At 39.4% G+C, this 24,194-nt stretch overlaps 1 protein-coding gene and 1 long non-coding RNA gene across 9 annotated transcripts in view; one reads left to right on the top strand and one right to left on the bottom strand.

Annotated features, from left to right (window-relative positions):
• LOC146544483 (uncharacterized) overlaps positions 1-2,100 on the top strand; it is a 10,441-nt gene extending 8,341 nt beyond the window's left edge. Inside the window, exon 4 of the long non-coding RNA XR_014883095.1 lies at positions 1,207-2,100. This is a non-coding gene — a long non-coding RNA (uncharacterized LOC146544483). The remainder of the gene's footprint in view (positions 1-1,206) is intronic.
• The window catches only part of FAM149A (family with sequence similarity 149 member A), a 27,201-nt gene extending 3,007 nt beyond the window's left edge, over positions 1-24,194 (bottom strand). Inside the window, exons 1-13 of one of the 8 annotated variants that reach the window (XM_085223031.1) lie at positions 24,052-24,194; positions 23,293-23,490; positions 15,129-15,223; positions 9,236-9,346; positions 8,191-8,323; positions 6,671-6,813; positions 5,034-5,159; positions 4,719-4,895; positions 4,513-4,554; positions 2,962-3,152; positions 2,100-2,245; positions 749-852; positions 288-515 (exon numbers count right to left, since the gene is read on the bottom strand). In XM_085223031.1, coding sequence (XP_085079157.1) covers positions 288-515; positions 749-852; positions 2,100-2,245; positions 2,962-3,152; positions 4,513-4,554; positions 4,719-4,895; positions 5,034-5,159; positions 6,671-6,813; positions 8,191-8,323; positions 9,236-9,346; positions 15,129-15,175 — 1,448 coding nt within the window. In that variant the 5' untranslated portion in view covers positions 15,176-15,223; positions 23,293-23,490; positions 24,052-24,194. Of the gene's footprint in view, positions 1-287; positions 516-748; positions 853-2,099; positions 2,246-2,961; positions 3,153-4,512; positions 4,555-4,718; positions 4,896-5,033; positions 5,160-6,670; positions 6,814-8,190; positions 8,324-9,235; positions 9,347-12,016; positions 12,374-15,128; positions 15,224-23,292; positions 23,491-23,557; positions 23,946-24,051 lie in introns of those variants that run through there. The other 7 variants (XR_014883094.1, XM_085223025.1, XM_085223026.1 and 4 more) reach the window with 7 other exon arrangements.

Genomic DNA, 24,194 nt, shown 5'->3' with positions numbered 1-24,194 from the left:
CTTCACTGAAGTGATGTGAAATTATTAAGCAGTACATTTCTTAATAGAGTTCAGCCACAGAAAGTAACAGCACAATGTAACAAAACAAAAAACAAACAAAAGCAAAAAAAAATAATCAAAGAAATGCCCCTCCTCAAAAAACGCTATTCTGCTTGCTGCATTCTTATCTCTGAATTTTAGATAAAATAATAAATCTTTGATTAGTTCTCAAATATTTTCCCAAATCCTTCACTGGTGAAAGTTCAGTAAAGTTCTGAGGAAAGCAGAAAATAAAATGAAAAACTCACAATTTAGTCCCCCTAAGGATTTCATCATTGTACATATTAGGAGCTTTTGAGGAGAGTTGATCAGAAGTGAGAGAAGGTAACCTACAATGGCTTGGTAGCTTCCTAGCAGATGCCAGCAGTACCCGAGATGATGAGAGAACATGGTTATCAGCAATTCTCCCCAGACTAGTGTGCACTGAATTTGGAGCACTGGAGCTAATGCTATGTGGTTTGTCTTCTTGTTCATTCCTGGTGAAAAAGAAAGGAGAACAAGATGGGGAGAAAAAAAAAAAAAAAAAACAACCATAAAAGTTAAGGGAAAAAAAGAAAGACTTGTTAACAGAGTATCACTGTAACCTTCAAATCTGAACATTCAGTCACACTGGTGATGCACACAAGGATGCCTGCCTCTTCATAGCTGTAAAACATCTTTAACATTATTTGAATTATAGAATTTTAGAAAGTTTCCTATCAATACTTACTGTATTTTTTGTACTGCAGCAAAGTGCCTCTGTTGGAGTGGTTTTGCCTGAATTGTCATCACTCCATTCAAGTCACTACAGAAGCTGCTGGAGAAATGATGAACCTAGTAACAGCAACAACTACACATTAACCTTTCTTTCTATTATATATATATATATATATATATATAATATATATATTTTAGAGAGTGAAAGAGGGAGAGAGAGAGCAAAAAAGAGAGGGAGAGAGAAAGAGAAAGAGAGAAGATCTCCAAAAGCCCATAGTTAAAAGATATTCTACTTGTTTGCTTAGAGAGGCTTCTGTTTAGACAGTTCAACAGAAGTAGTAAATGGAGCAAATACATGACTTTTATTATTTCAGAAAAATATCAGAAAATTGAGGTGTTACTGAGCTGAATATTTATTTGCAACATAAGATTCAGTTTTAACAGGAATTAAATTCTCTAACTTTCCCTCAGCACAGTCCAACCCAGGAGTGCATCACCTGAATCACTGAACATCACTTATCTGAACACTTCTTTTTGCTGCTGGGACTACTTCAGAGCCAAGGATGCCAATGGGGAGAACTGAGACTGTTGTGATATCTCTTCTGTGCTTCCTATCTTGCTACCTTAACCAATGTTGGAGAAAGATCAGATGAGATAGAATGAAGTTGCTTGCATACATAGATGAGGAAAAAAAAAAAGAGAGAGAGAGAAAAAAAAGAAAGAAAGAAATAGAGACAGAAAGAAAAGAACCAAGATGTGCAAAAACAGGAGCCAAGGGACAGAAGGAAAAGACACAAAGCAGGACTAAAAAAAAAAAATAATAAAATAAAAAAAATGGCATTTTATCAATACAAACACAAGCTTCCGGAAAGACAGGTAAGCCCTCCTGCCAGCACTGCAGTGCAAAGCCCCCGTGTGAAAGAGGCAGCAGAGGTGAAATGAGTCTGAAAATCATAGGATTTTGAGAAAAGCACTTGAAGCGAGTTGCAGTTTCACATCCCTGCAGTCCAGGGAAGAAGCTGATTTGATTATCTAAATTCTACCAATTCTGGCTGTGATAAAAGCAGAATTATTTTCTAGGGTGGCAATACAGGCTTTCATAAAATTCAATTTCTAAAAAAAATTGTGGTCTGTTGAGTTTGTTATTCTTTTTATTTTTAAATCAGCTGCAGCAATACTTTAGTGATAATGCTGCCATTAGAAACCATCAAATAGGTGATGGGGGAGTGGGGGCATTTAACACCATTTTAAATGCCAATACTTATTTTATTGAATTAGATTAGGTTGGTTTTCGTTTTTTTTGTTGTTGTTGTTGTTTGTGGTTTGATTTTTTAAAAACAAAGGTTGCTTGAGGTTATCTTTACCTGTGATGAAGCTAAATGAGATCCGAAAGACACACTTCGTGCTTCAGAGCCTCTGGAAAGGAGGACACTGCCAGCATCTGCTGTAACACGAACAGCTGGCAGTTTACCTGTAACAGCTTTGAGCTTCTCTGCCTGCTTGGTACTCTCTGCACAATAGAGAAAAAGTAAAAATAGAGGGAATAAAATGCATTTTGTATTCTAACAGCATTTTCTGAGATTCTAGTAATAATAAATTTCACAGCAGATACTTTGATACAATTTTAAGTTTCCACGATATTCAAAAATCTACTCAAAATGATTAAATGTTGTTTTTCTGAAAGAATTTCTTATTTGTTTATGCTTTTTTGTTTGTCTATTTGCTTGCTTAAGAAAATACTGCTAAACATTCCTGGAATATTATTTTAAAATTCCCAAAGATTATCTTTTTTTAAGGAGAAAAAAATACAGAAGTCTTGAACCTATCATTTTCTGACAGAATCAACCAACTTCTTTTTGTTTTGAGTATAAATCACAGTCTTACCTCTATTAGAAACTCAAACTCCCAGATTCACACTATGTTGCTAGCAATCTCCTGCTAACGGCATCAGTTTGTAGCAGTAATTTAAAAACAAAAGCACATCACTTCCAGTAACAGAGTTCTTTTAGTCAATATTCTGACTTTTTTACACTTCTAAAGCAAAACTTTCTACAAATTAGTAGGAAGTCATTTTAGGTGCATTTGTAGGGTGGTTTCTGGTAAGACATTACATATATAACAATGCTGCACTACAAATATACATATTTCTCAAGTTTCACTTATAGGGAAAAAAATAATTATCCAAATTAGATGTTACGAACTTCGTATCTAAAAAATATCAAATACCTGTGACATTCGTTTCCAAATGTTTTTTGATCAGTTCCTCCAATATTCCAATTACATTACTCCATAAATGATCAAATATTTCAGAAGCCACAGCATCCTCGATACAAGCCATTGGAGAAACAGGAGGAATGCCATGCTTTCTCCTCTTCTCAGCAAGATGTATTTTCTTTTGCTCCAAATGCTCATCATCACTAATAAAACATAACATCTTTTTCATCAAGTCCTGTGTACCTGCATACATCTTCAACAATCCACAGGTGATCAAAGAAACAACTTTATGTCCAACGTTTAAGTTAAACAACATAAATGTACATAGGTCGCTCTGAAAGTAATGCCTCCAGGAAAACTACAACAGATAAACATAGCCACCACCATTAACTATGCATTTTCACTGGAGATGAACAAGATCCTGTATGCCACGCTTATAAAAATCTGCACCACTGGAGGTGAAGCATTGTTGTCACTGCTGCAATGTGCCACTCAGAGCCTCACTGTGCTCACATCTACTCTTTGGTCTCCATCAACATTCAGCAGCATTGATAAATGTAAATGGATGCAATTGTTCCACACAGAGGAACTCATTGACACACACCTTTGCTTCATATGCACTTTCATGCCAGGCATCATTCTGTCAGACTGCCTCTCTGCTGCCATTCGTCACACAGCAACAACATGTAATGGAATACTGGTGGGAAGGTGCAACCTCTACTGCCATACCAACAACATCCACTTCTGACTTTGTGGACCAACATAATGAAATGGGAGGCATTACTTTCCAAGCAGCCGATGTATTTCAGAATTGAATCACAAGAGAGACAAGAAACAAGAGGCACAAAAAAGGGAAAAACACCTTCACTTAGATCCCTCTTCTAATCATTTTGCTTATGCAGTAAAACAAAGTGATTCTTAACTTCTAGGAGTACATTTAATCCCAAAATCTTTCCAAAAAAGCATGTACCCATATCCTTTTTCAAAAACAGGACTAAATGGTCTATCTGGATCTCACTGGTTCCTCAGCTTTTCAAAAGCATGTCTTTTTCTGCAAGTGCATCAAGCTTGAACACGAAAGATAAACTTTTTGCCCTGCTAGTCCTACTAAAGTATGCTCTCCAAAAAGGTCTTTTAGAAAATAGCATGTTATGGTCTTTTTTCTGCTCAGCAGCCTAGTTGCTGGAAAATTCAACCAGTCCACTGGAAAACTGGCTTGCATATTCAAGAAGACACTTGTACTACTCATTACTCAAGAGAATGTTCTAAATGCAGGCTTTGTTCTGCACCTCTTGCAAAGCTGTTCTACAATGCACAACAAGGATTTAAGATTCATTAGGGCAGACACTGAAAGCACATCCAGTGTGATGACCCTAAGCAATCTCGTGGTCAAGGCGTTCACATGAAGAAAGCAGATTCCTTCATCCTACAGCCTGTCTCAAAATTAAATAGACTTTTTTTTTGGATCTCCATGCAAAAAAATGCCTCAAAGCAATTAGTGGTTATGAGACATTTCTCTGACATGAGATATGTGAGTTTGGAGCCATTAGAATGACAACGTACCTAGTCCTCCACATGCCACTGAGTGCTCTGACCACTGCTCTACTGAATAAAGAAACAGAAGGAACTGTATTTTAAGAAGAGAAATCCAGTTTATGAACCCTGACTGGGCTCAATGAGAATTTTTCATGATATTCTTAAAAAAAAAAAAAAAATATATATATATATATATATATATATATATATATATATATATATATGGTATTTACAGCTCCTTGATGTCAAAGGCAAGATATTCCTCCATTTTTCCATCAGCATCATAGATTTCTTCTTCCAGGAATGAATATGTGGATGACTCACAGCCACGAATCATAGTGGAACCTGAACTTGGTGATTTCTGTACTGGAGATACTTTAGGAATCAACTTAGAGCCGGAAATGCAGAGTCTGAAAAATTACAAATAAAATGAGAATTAAATACTCAAAGAAAGCAGCATATATTTAATTACACTGAAAATTTTTAGTAGAAGTAATATTTTAGATTTCTGGAAAAAAGAAAAAAAAACCTTAAAAACATTAACATACTCTTTTATGTTACCAGTACGTTCACGAAGACCAGGTAAACACTTAGTATCCACAGAGCTATCACTATTGCTTTCAAAGTGCTGAAAACCTTCATTCTTTGGTGACATGAGCTGCTTTCCCAGAATCCTGGAAAAAAAAAAAAAAAAAAAAGAGAGAGAGAGAGAGACCTTAGAGAGAAAACCATTTGACATGAAAATATAAAAAATGCAAGTAATTGCGGACAGCACACTTAGAATTGCTTTGAACACTTCATGAAGGACAGTGTAATACATTAGTACTGTCTACTATTTAAGTAATTAAAGTTAAACTGACTTATGCAAGAGAAGTTTCTAGCATACAATTTTTAAGATCAAGTTAAGTCAAACTTGGTAGATCCCTATAAATGTATAAATATTAAACAAAATACATCAGAAATATTTTCAAATGAATGCAGAGGACAAAATCTATTAAGAGCACAGGATATACTACATCCCCATGGTCAAAACAACACAGAGCTCCCAGATTAATTCAGTTTACTTTCAAACTCTTGAACTTAGTACCACCAGCATCAGATTTGAATAACACATACAGGAGGTCACCTTGTTCAACAGTTCATCTTGTTAAAACATGCTAAAAATTGTGAAATGATAATGTTTTCAATGAATTGCACAGTGCAATTTTATCTCCATTTTATAAATGTTCTATCAATTTTTACTCCCCCTATAAAAAGTAAAACATGTCTTAATGCTTGTGAAAACTGCCACAGATTTACTTAAGAAGTCTCTCTAGATCCTGAGAAAGCATGACAAACTTCATGAAGTAATTTTAGCTTAATTTGCAGGGGCATCTGACTAGTAGATGTATGTAAAAGCATTAAAAACATATCACCATTATCAACAATGTTCTTTCTAATAATGTTAACAAATTATTAACTAGAATACAAGCACATGCAGATCAATGTCTGGAACAGCCAAGAGATGCTGAATCTCTCTAAGAATTAATTGTCTTTATTTATGAAGGCAGGAACAGTTCAAAGTAGTAAGATACTGGCTTCTGCCCTCTGTGCTATAGGAAGCAGTCATTATCCCATGCAGATATTTTTCCACATCTTTGCAAAATAACTCTCACCAATCACATATACACTCTCAAATCTGTTCAACCAGGTATTGCTGGGCTAATTACATACATTGCTTACACTGATTTATATGGCCTAGCAAGATGGCTGTGCAGTGCAACTGAAGCACGTGGTTGCTTTCATTTTTTTTTTTTTTAAATAAATAATTAACAGAATTAACACTAAATTTCTTGGTATTTGACAGCATGTGTTCACTTGCAGTAAAAACAAGTGTTTTGTTTTGTTTTGTTTTGTTTTTTTTACAAGATGTATTCTTTAATTAGAAAAAGACATTATGAAAATGGTGATCCTGATTAGTCCTGATAAAATATCTTGGCCCACCATCACCGTATTTATCAGTATAAAGAGCATTAGCTGCTAGTCCACTACTCAGACATCACACAACAGTGGCACAGCTCAAGTCCACACCGGACTGTAGAAGTGCTGCTGATACAACACATCAGGAACAGTTCATAGCAGGACAGACCAAAAAAACTCAGAGTGATAATCAGTTAAAACAGGTACCAGCAAGAAATTTCCTTACCTTAGATGAAGAGATCGCTCAACCCAGTCAGCGCATTCTGCCTGCAGGTTCTGAGTTTGAGAGGTCACTTTTCCTTCAAACAGCATTTCATCAATATCCCAGAATAGCTGATGCACTCTCTGTGTGTTGGCTTCGTCAAATTCCTACATGTCATAAAATTAATAGTTGTTGGTAAACATTTAAATACACATTTACATTTAAAAGAACATTTTTAAGAATGGGACAACTGATACTTGGCTGAGCATCTCAAAATGATCTCTAGACTACCTACTTTGGACAAAATTCATATGCTGCAGTGCAAAAAGAGAGGCAGCTGGCTTGATCAAGGTGCTGCAGCAGTGAGCTAGAAACCTATATTTCTAATGAAGTCAATGGGTAACAGAGCTGCCTGAGAGCAGCCAACAGAAAACCTCAATTACAAGGTGTCACAACTCCTGACTCCTTTTTTAATACAGCATGCACCTCTGGGACACAAGGCACCAAAGCATCCTGCTTCTTCAAGTGGAGCTTTTTCTTTCTGGGTAAAACAGCAAAGAGGAGATATAACATGTGGTTGGGAAACAGCTCTGAGTGTGAGAAACTGCCTTACGTACCCCTTCACCGAGCTCAGTACAACCAGAATTGGATGAGTTCAGAAGCATGTGAAAACAGAAAAGGGTCAGACTCTGACCAGCGAGGTAGATACAAGCACATTGCTGAAGAATTCTGGAACCCTATTCATGCTACTATGTGCTATGTTCATTATATACTTTGATATACTGAAATGGAAATGGAAATAATCAGGGTCCAAAGCACATCTGTTCGCTTCCACCTGAGTTCCCCAACCACTTCAGGGATCACACTGAAAAGGATGGGAAAATAACTCTTGGCCAGATAATGTCACATCAGGCTTCCTCCAGTAGGGCTGGAAGTGGCAGATGAGGGCAGTACCCTAGAGGTGACGAAATGATGTAGAAGGTAACAAACACCATCACTATAAATGAATAGCTTTTTAAAATGAAAGTGGTGGTGACTGCTGTGTTTTTAGGTTTATTCAAAATGCTGCCACCACGGTTGCCCCTTTGGTCAGGCTTACTAATGGGCTTTACTTATCCCTGCACCACCGGCAACCCCATTGAGCTTAGGCAAGAGCTAAATATTTATTTAGATTGGGATGTCTGCATGCATACACATGAATGTACTTCATGACTCAAAAAATTGAATATAGTCAAATTTAGACCATCACCTATGTTATTCAGTACTTGAAAACATATTTTATCCCTCTCTTGGACTCAGAACCTTAAGACTACTACATCTCAATTCCATTATTTATTTTTTTCTTTAAAAACAAAACATTTCAGCTGATTATCAACTTGCAAACAAAACTATTTTTTAAATATTCAATTAATATCTTTAATCAATAGGCTATTACTGATTAAAGCAATTAACTCTTTTCCTGTAAGACACATCCATTTTCTGTAAAAATTAATCTTCTCCAGAATACTTGGATAAAGTGTACTGTAAAAGCTTTTGTGACATACATCATCCCTCCAAGAGTAAGCAGAACTTCTTTCAGTAGACAAACCAGTAGTACAGCTTTTTATTCCAGACCAAGAATTATTCAGGTCTGTGAGTGTTGCATGTTCAGTAGATGAAACTGATGAAAGCATTTCACTGTGAAAAGAAGACAATTAAAATGAAGAAGATAATGGTTTTCTATAAAAACATTTTAAAAGTAATTTAACTGATCACTTATATCACTAATATATCTGCCTGTTGGATGCACGATTTTCAGGACATGCAATTAAAGACACTGTGAGGAGTTTTAAGTGCCCATTTTAAAGTAGAGTGCAGTGGGTACATGGTCCTATTGGTACAATTTACTGCTTCAAAGACAATTCCTTCCACTGTATTTATTTGGTTTTGTATGCCATTGTAACCATAATGGCACTCTAGAACATGAATAGATATTCCAACACATATATATAAGTACACACACATACTTACATTTCCACCTCTAATAAATATTTTGACTGTGCTCCAGTGTAATTAATGGGCACATAAAAAACTGTGCATTAAGGATAACATAAATCTTCTTTAGCCCTATTAGAAGCTATCACAAGGAGATTCTGTACAACTGAACATAAAGCCTCTGCAAATGTTTCAGTTAGCATCAGGTTATGGATCTGTACCCAGAGGCTTTCCTTCTGTTTTACCTGGTACACTTTAAAATGTGAGCTCTGGGATCACAGCTTCCCAGAAAGCTCAAGCAGGTCCCTATCAGCCACCACCACCCCTGGGATGCAATCAGACACACAGGCCTAGCAAAGGCTAACCAGCATCAGCTGGAATGAAATTCCTCGACAGTTAACTGACCTGAAAAGCTAGTTAGTATCATGTGCATTTAAGTGCCAAGACTGATTTCCTTTCCAAGTTTAATTTGTACCCTTACTGTGCTCTAACAACATGCAAGCTTGTAGCACAAATCAGGAATAAAGTTCAACTGCTGAAAATTAGTATTACTCTTGAAGGAACTATAAGTCAAGAGTCCATTAATGAAGTACTTATTCAGAAGTTATTGCATACCAACTGTAGTTATTGATGGCTTCTTGCACATTTCTCTCAAAAACTGCTGGAAGAGATTCTCCACTTTTTCCTGAATGATATCGAGTTGTAGGACCTCTGGATAGTCCCTTCCTAAAGGCACACAGAAAAATTAATTTTATAAAATTAAATAAGGTACACTTACATCTCAACTGAAGAAAGATGACAGCAACTCTAATGAATTTTTCCATCACAGAATGGTTGATATTGGCAGAGACATGTTAACTCCACAAGCATTCTACCTATTTTTGCACTTTAAAGTTTGAAATGAAGCACAAAAACTGCAGCAGCACCTCACCAAAACAGAGGAAGGTCACTAAATAGCAACTGCTCATGCAGTAATTGGTTAACTAGACATTTCTATTTGATCATTAACCGAAAGCCAGTTTTCTCAAATGTATCTGCATAAAAAGAAGTTACAGATATGGTGCCAACCAAACAATATCCCTTACTAATAAGACTATGAACATTGCACCTGGCTGTTCTATTCAAGTGAACTGAAATATTAGTAGAGCAAATGTGCATATTCTCAATACTTTTACAGGTCATAATGTATCAGTTCTTCCAGTATTGAAAATTTCCTGACACTATATTAAAAAGCAAGCTACAAGTTTTCTATTACTATACATTTCCAGAATAATTGTTTCTAGAAAATGTCTTTTTTAGATCTCCAAATACCAGAATGCATGCTCAGATTTTGAAACCATCCCTTTCAAACCACACATATGAATAGTAAAATCCAGTAAGGCATAGGAGTGCCTCCAATATTATTGTTGGTCTTAACTGAATAATCTGTAACAGAAGAAAATTCTTCTAATTAACATTTAGGTAATTCCACTAAGTTCTGCCATTAATATGCTAAACCCATTCTGAGAAATATGCTGAAAACCAAAACTTCTAATCAGGCAAAGATCTTTGTGAAAAGCAGTTTATTCATTATTGCAACAATAGGCACACACCTCCTACTGACAAGGGAGAAATTGCACACCTAATCATTGAAATCCATTCTGTTATATACCCTGGGTTCAATGCAGGTAATACCTCTCCTGGCACTCATCGGTTGAGCATCTCAGGCTCACAACCTTCCCAACACTGTTGCTACGATGCATTTTCATACAATGTCTGTTACCAACCTATTGGTTTTAGGTATGTTCTGTACATTCCTATTGTAATTGGAGGACAGTGTTTCCAAAAATTAGCATATTTGTTCTGTCCTGTGCTAGACTTTTTCCTACCCTACATAGTTACCTTACCTAGTGTCTATGCCAATTCTACCCAGGTTGGAATGCCACAATTTTACTCTGTTCAGCAGCTTTCTTTATGAAAAATAACTTATACTGAGCTACATACAGGAATACTGGAAATTTCCACCAAATTTCCAAAAACACAATCTACCTCTCACACCCATCACTTCAGAATACATATGGATGAGTCAAAATGTTCCTCAGAAGCATTTTTAGAGTAACATGTTACTTCACCTGCTGAAGTTCTTATTTCACCCCAGTGAAACCCTAAGGTCATAACCGTGAATAGCAATATGATTACATCAAAGTACATTTGTGAATGAGTAACTGTAAGAAAACAGCTTTCTGTTTAGAAGCCTGCTTAATTCCTTCAGCCAGAAAATGCATATTGGCCATGCAACTACTAGGATTCCTCAACCATACTCCTACGCTTTCCTGTATTACTCTGGGCTCTGCACAGATTGCAAAGACATGAACATCAAAACCTAACTGCCCATTCAAAGAGGCAATCTCACACCTATGCCCTGGCTAATAACCACCAAAAAGCTACCATACATTTTAACATGCAGATTCTTGGAGGCTGGAACAGCAACATTAGGAAGCATTTCTACATGCTTGCTCTGATCTTCCTGCCCTATCCCTTGTTCACCACACCAGGACCAACCTCCCAGGCAATAGTAGAGGGCTCACAAGCCATATTTACACATCTCCACCATTTCATTTTTTGTATCTTTGCCCAGGTCATTTTATAAGTTCTGTCTCAGTTTTTTCATAGGTGATTTTTGCTTTCCACAGCTCAGTACCACCAACAATCTTCCATGACACTGCTAATTCCTTCACCCAGCCAACAACAAACCTGAGCTGTCACTGGCCCCACAGCGACCCTATGAAAACCCACCAGAGGAGGAAGCCTCGTACTCCTCTCCTGCTTTCACCTGCAGTTATTTCTCTGAGCAAGGAACATTTTCCCCCTCCATCCTGGCTCTTTCATTTCCTTGAAAGACTTTTAGTAACCTGCACTGAACACACTGATCAGATCTCCTGGCCCTACAAGGTTTACAATTCCTCAGAGAACTCCCGAGTACCTTTTCAGTGGCTTCAAAAGCAAGCTAGACTTACACACATGTGAATAAATTGTACCAAAAAAACGTCCCTGACTTTCTCTGCAAAACAAAGTGCATAGATGGCACAGCGCATGGCCCAAGATGCTGCTGGGAGGAGGCGTTTCTGCTGCATCATTTCACTGCATGCATGGGTACTGTGCCTCCTGACTCCCTGGATTACATGACGTCAGAAGATAAGTCAGGAATCACAGAAAGAAAAAAAACTCCCTCCCAGTACATCCACAGCACACTCCCCCAGTGCGGAGAAACGCAACAGTCTGCTCGGAAGCCTTCACTGAAGCCTGCAATGGCAGCCACCGAACAGCAAGCCTCCAGCGCTACCCGCAACCCACCCGGTCCCTGACAGCTCCCCCCGCCGCCAGGCAGAGGCCGGCCCCGAGCGGCTCCGCACTCACCCTACCACCAGGAGCCCCCGGCGGCCCCGGGAGTTGCCCGGCGGCCCGGGACCCCTCGCCCTGAGCATGAGAGCGAGTGGTGGCCCGGCTCGGCACAGCTCGTCACAAGCCCCCGGCGGCCCCTCGCGCCGCCTCCGGGCCCGCCCCGCTGTGCTTCGCCTCCCCCCGGCGACCGTGTCCTAAGCGGGTGACAGCGCAGGCTGTCGCACAGCTCGTTCTCCTACAGAATCACTGCCGCGAGGAAAACAACACCCACCGCGGCAGTTATTTGTGTCCCGGCTAATAGATGTGGTCGCCTCGGCTTCCTCCTCCTTCATTGTGTTTTGCAAGTCACTCTTCAAAACATACAAAATGCATTTCCACAGTGGCAAAACTCCAGTTTTACATTACCTCCAACAGCACAAAACCTTGCAGGTGGCACTGACTACTGCTTCCGCAGACCAGAACCTCAGAACATCCTATGGGATCCAAGTGACAGCCCAGCTTCTTCAGTGCTTCCTGTGATGGCAGCAGCCAGACATGCTACGTAGGGGAAAATCTGGTCATTATCTGCATTTCCTCCTTCTCCAGCAGTATCCACAGTCTCAGTTATATGATGTTAGGAGAGTGTGTCCCTGACCAGTCCTTCCATGTCCTTTTAGAAGTTCCTGTCTACCACCTTCTTGGAAACCTTCCTGAACCCACTGATACTATTTGCCTCTACAGTCTCTCATTGCAACAAGTTCTAGAAAAGTTACTCTGTAAAAATAAACTTTTTCCCCCACACTGTTTGAACTAATCCCCTAGATGGCCACGTGTGCCCTCCAGTTCTCCTACTGCAGCTACTAACAAGTAGCTGGCTCTTGCCCTGCTTACCCAGAACACTGCACTCGGTCATATTGAGCATCAAGCCCACAGTAATGCCATCCAGAGCCATCTCCTCTCACAGCTGGTGAGTTTACCTCACTCCCAGACCTGAGGGCAGGTCATTTTCACCTGACACATCCCAGCTGCCTTTCTTTAGATACAGTTCCAGAACTGCATGCAGCATTCAAGATGTAGCACACTGCAGTGAGGGGATCCTCTTCACTCTGTTCCTGACAAGACATGAGATTTTGTTGCATTTTGAAATACTACTGTGCAAAGAAACATCTACAGAACTACCATAAGTAGTGCCATGATTCCTTTCCTTTTTCTTAATTCCTAGTTTCAGGGCCAGCACTACATAAGGTAAGTTTATTTTTCCCCTAAATGCATTATTTTTATATACATACACCATCTGTGTGGGAGTCAGAGACGTGGCCCTTTTTCAGCAGTCTGTGGGGACAGGACAAAGGGGAAACAGCCATAAAATGGAGCATACAAAGTTCCACACAAATATGCAAAGAAACTTCTTCACAGTGAGGGTGACAGAGCACTGGAACAGGCTGCCCAGGTAGGTGATGAACTCTCCTTCTCTGGAGACATTCAAGACCCATCTGGACACCTACATATGCAAACTGGTCTAGGGAACCTGCTTTGCAGGGAGGCTGGACTACAAGATCTCTGGAGGTCCCTTCCAACCCCTACAATTCTATGATTCTGTGACTATTTTTGTTTATCCAGACTTCAGCTCTTCTCCCCCTTTTCCCTACATTCACTCACTGTAATGACTGAGACTAGGTGTTAGATTTTGCATAACCTTTCTGCTCCTGGAAAGGCTTGTTTGTCACTGTAATGGCAAGAAGCAGCACTGGTCACCTCTCCACAACATGCAACTAATTTATATCAAAGTTATTAGGAAAGAAACACAATATCAATTGTATTTCTCAAAATGAGACCATCACTTCTTCCTTACTCACCAAGACAATGACAAACATAAGAATAACTCATTGAAAAGAAGTGTATTATTATTACCCTATTTGAAAGCCAAGTGTAATAAAAGGAGATGCCACAAGGCATTCAGCTGGACCTTAAAGATGTCAGTGGGAAGGGAAAAATTAACTTTACTTTCATGAATGCTAATCTCACCCCTATAACAGATGTGTAAAAGTCAGTTCTGTAGCTACAGCCTCTGACAAAAGAATTTATTATATACGACCATCTTGTGGGCAATGTATGATGCATCTCTTATGAAAGGTGCTGCCTTGGTGTCTTAAAAAGTTCAACTTCTCAGATCTCCCATCTTCTCTGCATGTTCTTTTCTATTTTGGAATTGTGATTTGTAACTAAATGTTAGTACAGTAAGTTCATCGCACTCCCATAGCATGACATGTTTCCTACTACCCGACATGATTAATTTCCTTCATATTTTCACTTTTTGCTGTCTGTGCCATCCCACACATCTTTTGTATAGCCAAGAGATAGCAATTGTTTGTATAACAGATTTATGAAAATCTTTGAGACTATAAAAATCAAAAGATAACTCTCTAACAAATTATATATATCTACTGGAAGTAACCAATTTTGGAATCACAACATCCTTCCTAGTACTAACTTGGGTCAATTACCACTGGAGCCTATTTCTCATTCTTCTTCGAACTGAAATAATAACACAGAAGTTGTACTTGTTCCTTCATGAGCCCAGCATGCTTAAATACTCCGTAAAGCCAACACAGCCACTCTGAGAAGCAGTTTCCTGGCAGTGAATAGACCACTCACAGTCACTGTCTTGTTCAAAGAGCATAGGAAGTCCATTACAAATGGCACACCGTTTTACCATCATTACATAAGTGGGCCCTCCTGCACATCCCCCAGCTAGCACTGCTCCATGTGGTGTAAGGAAGGAACAAACTGGACATGGCTTCTTTCGGAGTGATGAACAGTATTCTAGGCAAGGAGTGCAGTGGCTTACCTGAACATTTATGCCACATGCAGTGTAAAGCTCACTGGAAATGCACATCCTCTATTACTTCTAGATAAGGCAGACATCCACCTAATGAGGTTGTGTTTGGTTACAGCACACTCTTCATGTACTACTTGACCAGACAGACTTAACTGGTGAGGTTTTGTTTGTTTCTTTGTTTTCAAATAGACTTAAAGAGCTTTTAAGAGGAGAAGAGCATTTTTACCATCTTAACAACTTCAACGACCACAAGTGCTACATGTAACAGACAATAATGAATGTCATTAGTGGATCTTAGAGGAGCTGTACCTGAAGACTGCTGTAGCAGCAGCATGAAGAGCTGAAGACCCTTTCATGTGGTCAACATAACAGCACCCAATCCTTCCTTCAGCAGTCTGGATTTCCTATGAGACAAACCCAGTGACCATAGGAATTAGAACTGAAATCTCCCAATTTGGCTCAGCTTTTGTTACTTATTAAAGGAAACAAAGGCACATGGCAATGTCTGTTTCTGTTTATGCTCTCTATTCTTCAGCTTTCTCAAAGCTAACAGAACTGTGGTAACCCTCAAGACGTCAGAATAAGTTAGCTGAGGTTGCTCCAGCTGATGCACAGAGAAAGTAGAATCATGAGAAATTTAATAGATCTTTCATGTAGCCATTCACAGAAAATTATTTTAAGACAGCTATGGTACCTGTCCAGTCTGTTTGCTTAGAAATGACATGACCAGTTTTTCCTAGTTTTAGCTTTTTAACACACCACCCAATTTTGCAGAAATACTACTTGCTAACTTTGAACCTAGGTGCGAATTAGTGATGCCTTGATGATCAGAATGTTTGGGAAGTGTTCATACTTTGTATGAGTCAGGACTATCACCCCCTCACAGAAAACATTTGTATTGCAGAAGCAGCCACACCATCCATCATTAGAATCACTGAGGTTAATCTTTATGAGCCATTGCTCAGGAGTAACATGGTGGGGTCTTAGAATTCAGCCACTGCCTTCAGATCCAAGCATCAGCAGATACCCAGCCATTGTAACTAAAACACAACCAGCTCTATACTTTTAGTTTTTAACACATAGTCTTCCATTGCTCCTTTACTTCACTGGAAAACCTGGCACAGCTGCACTGATTGCTTAAGTCTTACATTTCCTTTTGTCTATCTGTTTTTTAAAGGTTATCCATAACCAACAAAACTCATCACACAACTCAGGTTAATAAGGCTACACAACACACAAGATTTAACATCTACCCTGGTAGCAGTAAAGTGTGAAACAAAGTAAAGCACAGAAAATAGTGTTTGTTACAATTTAGTAACAACCTGCTCAGAAACTACTTCAAAGAAAAAAAAAAAAAAAAAGCTCAAAAAAGAAAATGAGCAGTTTTCATCATCTTGAAATTCTTCAGCTTAAGGATATGGCTTTAAAAAAAACACAAGGCTGCTCTCGAGTTTTCGGCTACATACTATATGTCTTGAGAAAAAAAGTGCAAATATTATATACTTGCAAAGATCACATTACTGAATACACAAAAGTGTTAAATAATTCCTTAACTTAGAGTCTCATTAGAAAATACTTGGTCTCATTTTCTTTATGTGTATTACTGTAAGAAGGCACTCTCTATAAGTTATTTTATTATAGAGAAAAATATTTTTTATGATGAACCCAGTAAACTTAAATTCTATCTAGCAGTGAAAACACTAGCTTTGAAAATGAAGGCCAAAAGTGTAGCCACATTATCATTCTCACAGGGCTGGTTTTTTTTTGTTTGTTTGTTTGTTTTTGTTTTTTTAATGTTGACAGAAAGGTCATGGTTTCAAAATTATAAAGCCTTTAATGTGACATGAGCTTGGTGAATATTTCATACTTACATTATATATATAATAATGATTCACTAAGAAAATGAAAATGAATATAATGCTTGGTTCTAGAAAAATAATTCCTGAGAGCAAAATCTGCTTAGTAAGTACTTTTCCTATTTATGTGAATAAATCTGGCTTTTTAATATAAATCATCAGTTAACATTTTAAAAATACCCATCATCTTGATTACCTGCAATAGTAAAGAATGCTAATTACTGCCGTAGGGAAAGTGTTTTATCTCTTTAGATCTGACAGGTGGCATTTATTGCTGCAGTATCAAATGTCTGCCAACAAAGACAAGGAGTGAGCAGCCCAACAAAACACCTGGAAGTGGTCCACGAGAATTTTTGTGTATCTTCTTATTATTGATGTACATTTGCAAATTCTATCAATACTGTCATCTTTTTATAACAGATTTATTTCATCAGAATATCAGATTTTTTTTTCTTTTCATTTCTGTTCATTAATCTCTGAAGAAAATCAGGCATACAATAAATAATTCAGAACAAGCAGTTGTCTTGCTCCAACCACTGAGTTTTCCAAAGAAAGTCTTCAAAAATCTTGTGTGGAAGCAGTTCTGCAGTATGCAGCAGTACACATGTAGCACAAGTGTGGGAAGATCTTAGTCTGTAAATACTAAGGAAAGGAATGCAACAGAATGCAACACAATGGAAGGAATGTACAAACATAATCGACACCAACAGCCTGACCACTTCAGTGCTAAACAGAAGTTAGAGTACATTATTAGGTGCACTGTCCAAATGCCTCTTGAACACTGACAGGTATGGGGCATCAGCCACCTCTGTAGGAAGCCTGTTCCAGTGTTTGATCACCCTCTTGGTGAATAAATGTTTCCTTACTTTCAATCTGAACCCCTATTAGGGTTAGCTTTGCATTGTTCCCACCCTGCCACAGGTTTCCAGGAGCAGAGCCCAGCATCTCCCTCTGCATCCCCTGTCAGGCAACTGCAGAGAACTGTGAGGTCACCTCGTGGCCTCCTCTTCTCTAGGTTGGTCAACTCAGGGGCCGTGACCTCAGCCCCTCCACCCAGGGCATGCCCTCCATAGATCACTTAATATAACATTAACATCCTTCTAATATTGTGGTGCTCACAGTTCCACACAATATTCAAGGTGAGGCTGAACCGAGCTAAATACAGAGGGGAAATCACTTCTTTGATATGGGAGAAGAGAATACTGGACAGATAGCGGCAAGGGCAGGCTCAGGTCCTATGGCCAACAACAGGCAAATTCAGTGACCTTGCATCCAGCTTGAATCTAGTCTGCTCTTCACACAATGAAAACGTATTTCATTTCACCTTTACTCACTTGTAGTAACAGTGAATCTTGAAAACACTATTTAATCTGCTAGGTTACCAAATAGCTTTCAGTATCAAACATTAACAAGTGCCGCAATACTGTAGCCTTGGTAACAAAAATGAAGATACATTGAAATACTGCAAGTACTATGTACCCATCTCCTCCACTTCTTCTCTCAGGCACTAACCAATCCCTCAGCAAGTTCCCAGAGCAGCACATCCTTACTCCAGAACATCCTAATCCTATTTCCTTAGCAGGAAGCATTTAAAAGCAGATTTCATATGTTTTGAAACACAGGTGCTCAATCTGTCAATAAACTGGAATAGATGTCCATCAGCCAGAGTAGAAGGATTACCTACAGAAAAAGGATCATCTCTTCCTGTCCATCTGTGAGAAATCCCTCATGTGCACAGCCACTTTCTGTGAACACTTCGAACACAAGTCAGCTACAATCATCAAGCAAAGTAAACTGCCAAACCTGTGCCAGCCAAATGCTCTGAAGCTCGAAGTCTATCAGTTGGGGCAAACTGCAGAAAGAGGTCATTCTGCAGCCCAGAGGCTTCTTCTTTGTCCACAATATTAAAGAAATAGGTTCACTGAAGAACAAGAAAGTCTGTTATCATGTTCTTTCCTAAAAATTCTCGTTATATCAGATTTTTCTAATAAACCCCCATGGAAGAAGTCATAAATACATGAAATGTGGTGAACGACAACATGCATACTCTAAGTTTGCATTTCTTACAAACTTTAAAAATAATAATTCTCATAGAAACAAAATAACTTTCATATTATTTTCCACTTTTAACAAACATATTTGTTATGGATAGGCTGTGCTGCTAGTCTACAGATTCAATTTCAACAGCATAACATTAGGTGAGCTCTGATTCTGTCCAAGCTGGCTACCAACTGGTCATATACCCATACAGGAATATCTGAGAGCATTAGTGTTGAACATCATATACCACCTTTTTTCCTCTACAGCTTTTCTGCTTTATTCAGCAGACAAAGAGAGCTGGGTCTCCTTGAAGACAGAATGATTTAAATAAATCCATAAATAAATCCATAAATAAATCCATAAATAAATCCATAAATAAATCCATAAATAAATCCATAAATAAATCCATAAATAAATGTCTTTGTTAGGAAGTCCTGTCCTTTATTTACTGCATAGTATTTAAATTTCATGACCCAATGCACCAAGGATGAAGCTGGCAGTTTCACGGTACTGATCACTCCCACCAGAAGAGTGAGTGAGGTGAGGGCATCCTGGTTTCAGCTGGGACAGAGTTGGATTTTTCCCCTTCATAGTGTCTGATATGATGCTATGTTGTGGCTTCAGCAGAAAAGCAATGTTGATAACAGTGGTGTTTTAGTTGTTGCTGAGCAGCACTGCACAGAGCCAAAGATGTTTCAACTTCTTGTGCAACCCTACTAGCAAGGGAGGCCAAGGGAATGCAAGGAGGGGACAGAAACAGGACAGCTGGCCTAAACTGGCCAAAGGGTTATTCTATACCATACAGCATCATGTGAAAAATCTTTAAAAATCAGGGAAGTTGGCCAAGGGGCAGCTGCTGGTTGAAGATTCGTTGGGCATCGGTTAGTGGGCGGTGAACAACTGCATTGTGCACCACTTCTTTTGTAACTGTATTTTATGTTATTATTGTTACTATTATTATTCTCCTTTTCACTTCCTTTTCTATCTCACTGAGTCATTTTAATGTCAGCCCTCAAATTCTACTTGGCCGGGATTTTTTTCCAATCCTCTCCCCCATCCCACTGTGGATATTTGCTCACCTTTCCCACATTTCCCTGTCCAGGTACTTAGTTTTTATTCTCTTTTACATTCCTTTCATTCTCATTCAAGGAGCGATCTGGTCTTTATAGTAATGCAGGAGAGATATATTTTCTTAAAAAAAATTTTTTTTTACCTGTCTAAAATGTATCTTACAGCCAGCGGGAGAGGTGATGAAAACAGATGGTCCAGACATACTGAGGACGTTGTCATGGAACAGGGCCCTGAGCACAGCAACAAGCCTCAACTGCTGATGGCCTCAGAGCTGCCTCATCACCCACTACAGCCCTACCTGGCAGTTAGGGCTTGTGGCTGACACCAGCTGCCTCCACCTTTATGGATGGTGAGACAAGCCATCTCTGGGCTCTATCTCTTCTGCTTCCTATCACTAACACCCTTGATCGCACTCAGGAACTCAGAAATTAGATGCCTGACTGTAAACATAACATTCTAGTTTCCTATAAAAAAACAAAGAATATTATCAAAGGCAATAGATCACTTCTTGTACCTGAAAACAATGAAACCACTTTGAGGACACCTAGCATTCTTTGGTTTTAGCATTTCTGACATTTATTCTCCGACAAGTTACTTGCTGAAAACTGCATGAGGTCTTACAAAAAACCTATTATAGATGTAATATTAGAAAGTGTTAGGAATTATTTTTATTTCCAGTTGCCTAGAAGAATACTTAAATACTGACTTCAGTAACACTACATAAAATTAAAATTTACATCTATGCTCTTTTACATTTGTTTGCAATGAAAAGAAATAATTGACCTAAACAAGCATTACATCATTACATTTGCTCACTTAAAGTGGTACAATTGAAATGGGAAGCTAAGTAACGTTGCAGTTCTCTGTATGTTAGTATGCATTACAGCAAGAAAGGGATCTATTCCTTCAGCGGTTATAACAGGAGAAACAGAATCCAAGTTTCCATTCTCTTCAGTTGTACATTAAGTTGCTTCTACTCACATCTTCACAGAGCATTGTTTGGAAGGACAAGTTTGGAGTGACAGAGGAACTGGAAAGCTGGCAATAGAAAGCAGTGGTTTTACACCACAGGAAAAGCTGCCCTTTTCTACCAGGTTCACAAACAGTTTTCCCACGTGTCAGAACCGTCCTTAAACATGGGGAGCAGTACAAAATATTACCCATTCCTAAACAACATGACTTAACCCTTGTCCAGTTTACCTCTAGGTTGCCATAATGTTTCTTTAAAAATAAATCTGTGTATCTTGGTGTCACTCCTATATCATGGTAAGTGTAACATAAGGCATCTTGTGATTTTCCAAAGCAATTTTGTGACCTTATACAGCAACTTTTTTTCCAAACAGCATTTTTAAAGATGCAGTCAGATTTTCTTTTCCCTTAAAAATAAATAAATAAATAAATAAATAAATTTTAATTGCTGCTCATTCAATGGAATTAGAAGAGCATAGCCCTACATCACACTAGGATTAATTGTTAGTCATCATAGAGCTCACAAAAATATTCAGAGTACTTGGGAAAGAGAGGAAAAAATCAGTATCAAATTTACACTATTTTCCTTCCCAGTGTATTTTGGTTGCTATTAATTTGTCAGCATCTAAATGAAAAAATGGTAAAATATAATGCTGAAGCTTTTGTTTATTACCCAGTAACTCCTAGTTAAACTGTTATCAATGTAAATGTCCACTGAACAATGTCTTCTAGAATCTTTTAAATGCCATTAAAACTTGTCACAGAGGAATTTCATTTGGATAATCAAAAACTCTCTAAGCCTAGCTATCAAGGACATAATACCATATTCTGTAGCTTACAAATTCAAATCTGAACTGTAGGCAAGGAATTCTAAAGCGTTCAATATTTAATTAAGATGCTTCTTCTAAAAGCTTAAGTGAAGCCACCTAATTAAAAAATGCTAATGTGGAGGTATAGGCTTTCCTTGTCAAAGTGATGTATCTTATTCCTTCTTCTACATCTTTCTGTTCTGTTTTTGTTCTTTTTGAAGACAAACAATGCCTTATTAGAATAAGCTTGACTGCTATGAATAAAATATTTGAAATGCCACCATGCATACAAAAGCATAGCAGCTAAGGAATAATGAGAGAACATCAGTTAGAAATGTTTCAGCAGCAACCTGAAATAAGCATTTTGCTGCACACAGCCAGCTTAAAGTAATAAGGTTTATTCTTCATCCCAGTACAAGCAATTTGGTGAAGTGTTAATTTTATCCCTTAATTTCTTTTAATAATTAAAAAAAAGAGTCAGCATTTAAAAGGAATAGTAGTTCAAACAGCATTACACTCAGCTTTATTTTGCATAGTAAAAAAGTAAATAACAATTTGTGGGAAATTACAGACAAACAACATTTACTTGGTTCTGATATTATTTATGCAAAGCATTAGATAAGTTCTGCACAGAACTCTGCCAGTACAACTCAAAGCAAATTAATCTCACTATTCTAAAAGGCTACTATGCTACATAAATGGGGGAAAAAAATAAGCCTAAAGGAGCTTATAACAATTCATTCTGAAACCAAACCAACTACGTTAGATGGGGGGCAGAAGAAATAATAGGAAGAGTTTCTCTTTCTACCTGTATTCCTCTCATGGTGTTACATAGCTTAGCTTAGTCACTTACATTTCTATTCTTTTGTGGGTTTTTTGTGTTTGTTTGGAATTTTTTTTTTTAAGCATATTTTAATTCTTCAACGGTTTGGTAAAATAAATTCCTTAATGCCTAGATAGAAGCATTTACAAATATCTCCTCGTTTTTTTCCGTGGGTGACGACTGACAACATAAAGCACCTTTACATGGTGCTGGCATTGGGATTCCAGCTGCAGTTCAGAAAGCAATCCCAGGCTTGTTGTAGGCTTAGTACACAGTAACAACCAGAGCCACCAACAAAACGCTGGCCCACACTGGTACAGACATCAAGGCAGAACTCAAAGGCACTATCTTGTCACTATGCAAAACCTTGCTGCACTTACACAAAGAACACTGTGCATGGTTCTGGTCCTGCATCTCCAGGACTTATTGGAATCGGGAAAAGGCTGCAAACAGGATTAGGGTCCAGGGGTGCCCTCAGAAAGAAGGCTGGATAGGCTGGGGCTACTCGGTCGGGAGAAGAAGGCTAAGAGGTGGCATGCTCCCATTTTACAAGCCACAGAGGAGGCAGAAATTTGGAAGATGATCACCTCATTAATTATACCTTGCAACACAAGAGCTAAAGTGACTCCTTGAAATCAGCAGATCAGTGAAGAAAAACAAACCAACCAACATCTTCTTTCCCTCTCGAAGCAGAGCAGCGACTTTCAAGACATTGTTGCTATGCACTTTCAACAGTGAAACAAACTTGCTAAGAAACCTTTCTCTACTTGACAACTGAGTCCTACCTGCGTACTCCGCTAGTTCGTGTACGACAAAAACAAACAAACAAGCAAACAAACACGTTTTTAGCATCAAGCTAAAACATTCCATACACAAGCACTCCAGCATGGTTTTCCACACCTTACCGTCGCATTGGGTTTCTCCCAGTGACTTCGGCAACTCTCGCCGTGTCTCCGCGGCGGACCCCCCGCCCGAGCTCGGTACTCCCAGCACTCCCTTGGGCTCCGGCTGCATCCCACTCCCCTCCCTGCTCCCTTCGGGACTGAGCAGCGTCCCTCCGCGAAGAGCTGCTCGGCGCAGCCCAGGACTCAGCAGAGAGGGACCTACGGAGGAGAACGGGGACTTACAGAGCACCCGCTGCCCCTCCCCGACCCCTCCGGGCGCTCTCACCTGGGGCTTCGCGAGCTGTACGCCACCTCCTCGGCATCGCTCTCCGCCACCACCTCCTCCCCAATGTCGGGCAGGGTGATGAGCAGCGCCTTGCCGCCCGCCCAACTCCCGGCCTCCTCCGTGGCAGCCAGCAGCGGTCGCGGGGTGCAGCCGCCTCCGGAGGACGGGCGGAGATTGGGGGCGGCCGGGCCGGGACCCGCGGCGGAGCGGCGCAGCCTGACTAGGAGGGAGCCCAGTTCCAGCGCAGCCACCTTCATGGCAGCGGGGAGGGAACCCTTTCCCCCCAGCCTGCGAGCCCAGCCCGGCCTGACCCTGTCCTGCCCTCTCCTCTCCTCTCCTCCCCTCCCCTCCCTTCGGGCGTTGCTAGGCTAAACAAACCCCACGAGCATGCACCGCCCAGGCAGAGCCATCAGCCTTGTGGTCGTGTCAGATGTGAAATACTGCCTCTGGGCAAAGGAAACGATACTTTCCCTTTAATTAGAAGTCCACCTCACCTTGAGGGGTAGAAATCAGCTGACTGCGTGTCAGTGCCCCACTTCAAGTTCTTTCTTCATTCACTGCACTCCTATCTGCGCAAGGAAAGACTAAGAGGCAAGTAGGGCGAGTGACTCCTCCAGCAGCCTTTCACAGTGTGCCA

Source organism: Meleagris gallopavo, chromosome 4 (genome assembly GCF_905368555.1).
Source record: "Meleagris gallopavo chromosome 4, MGAL_WU_HG_1.1, whole genome shotgun sequence".
NCBI classification, from domain to species: domain Eukaryota; kingdom Metazoa; phylum Chordata; class Aves; order Galliformes; family Phasianidae; genus Meleagris; species Meleagris gallopavo.
The sequence above is the reverse complement of the archived record's forward strand: the minus strand, read 5'-3'. Positions and strand labels throughout refer to the sequence as shown.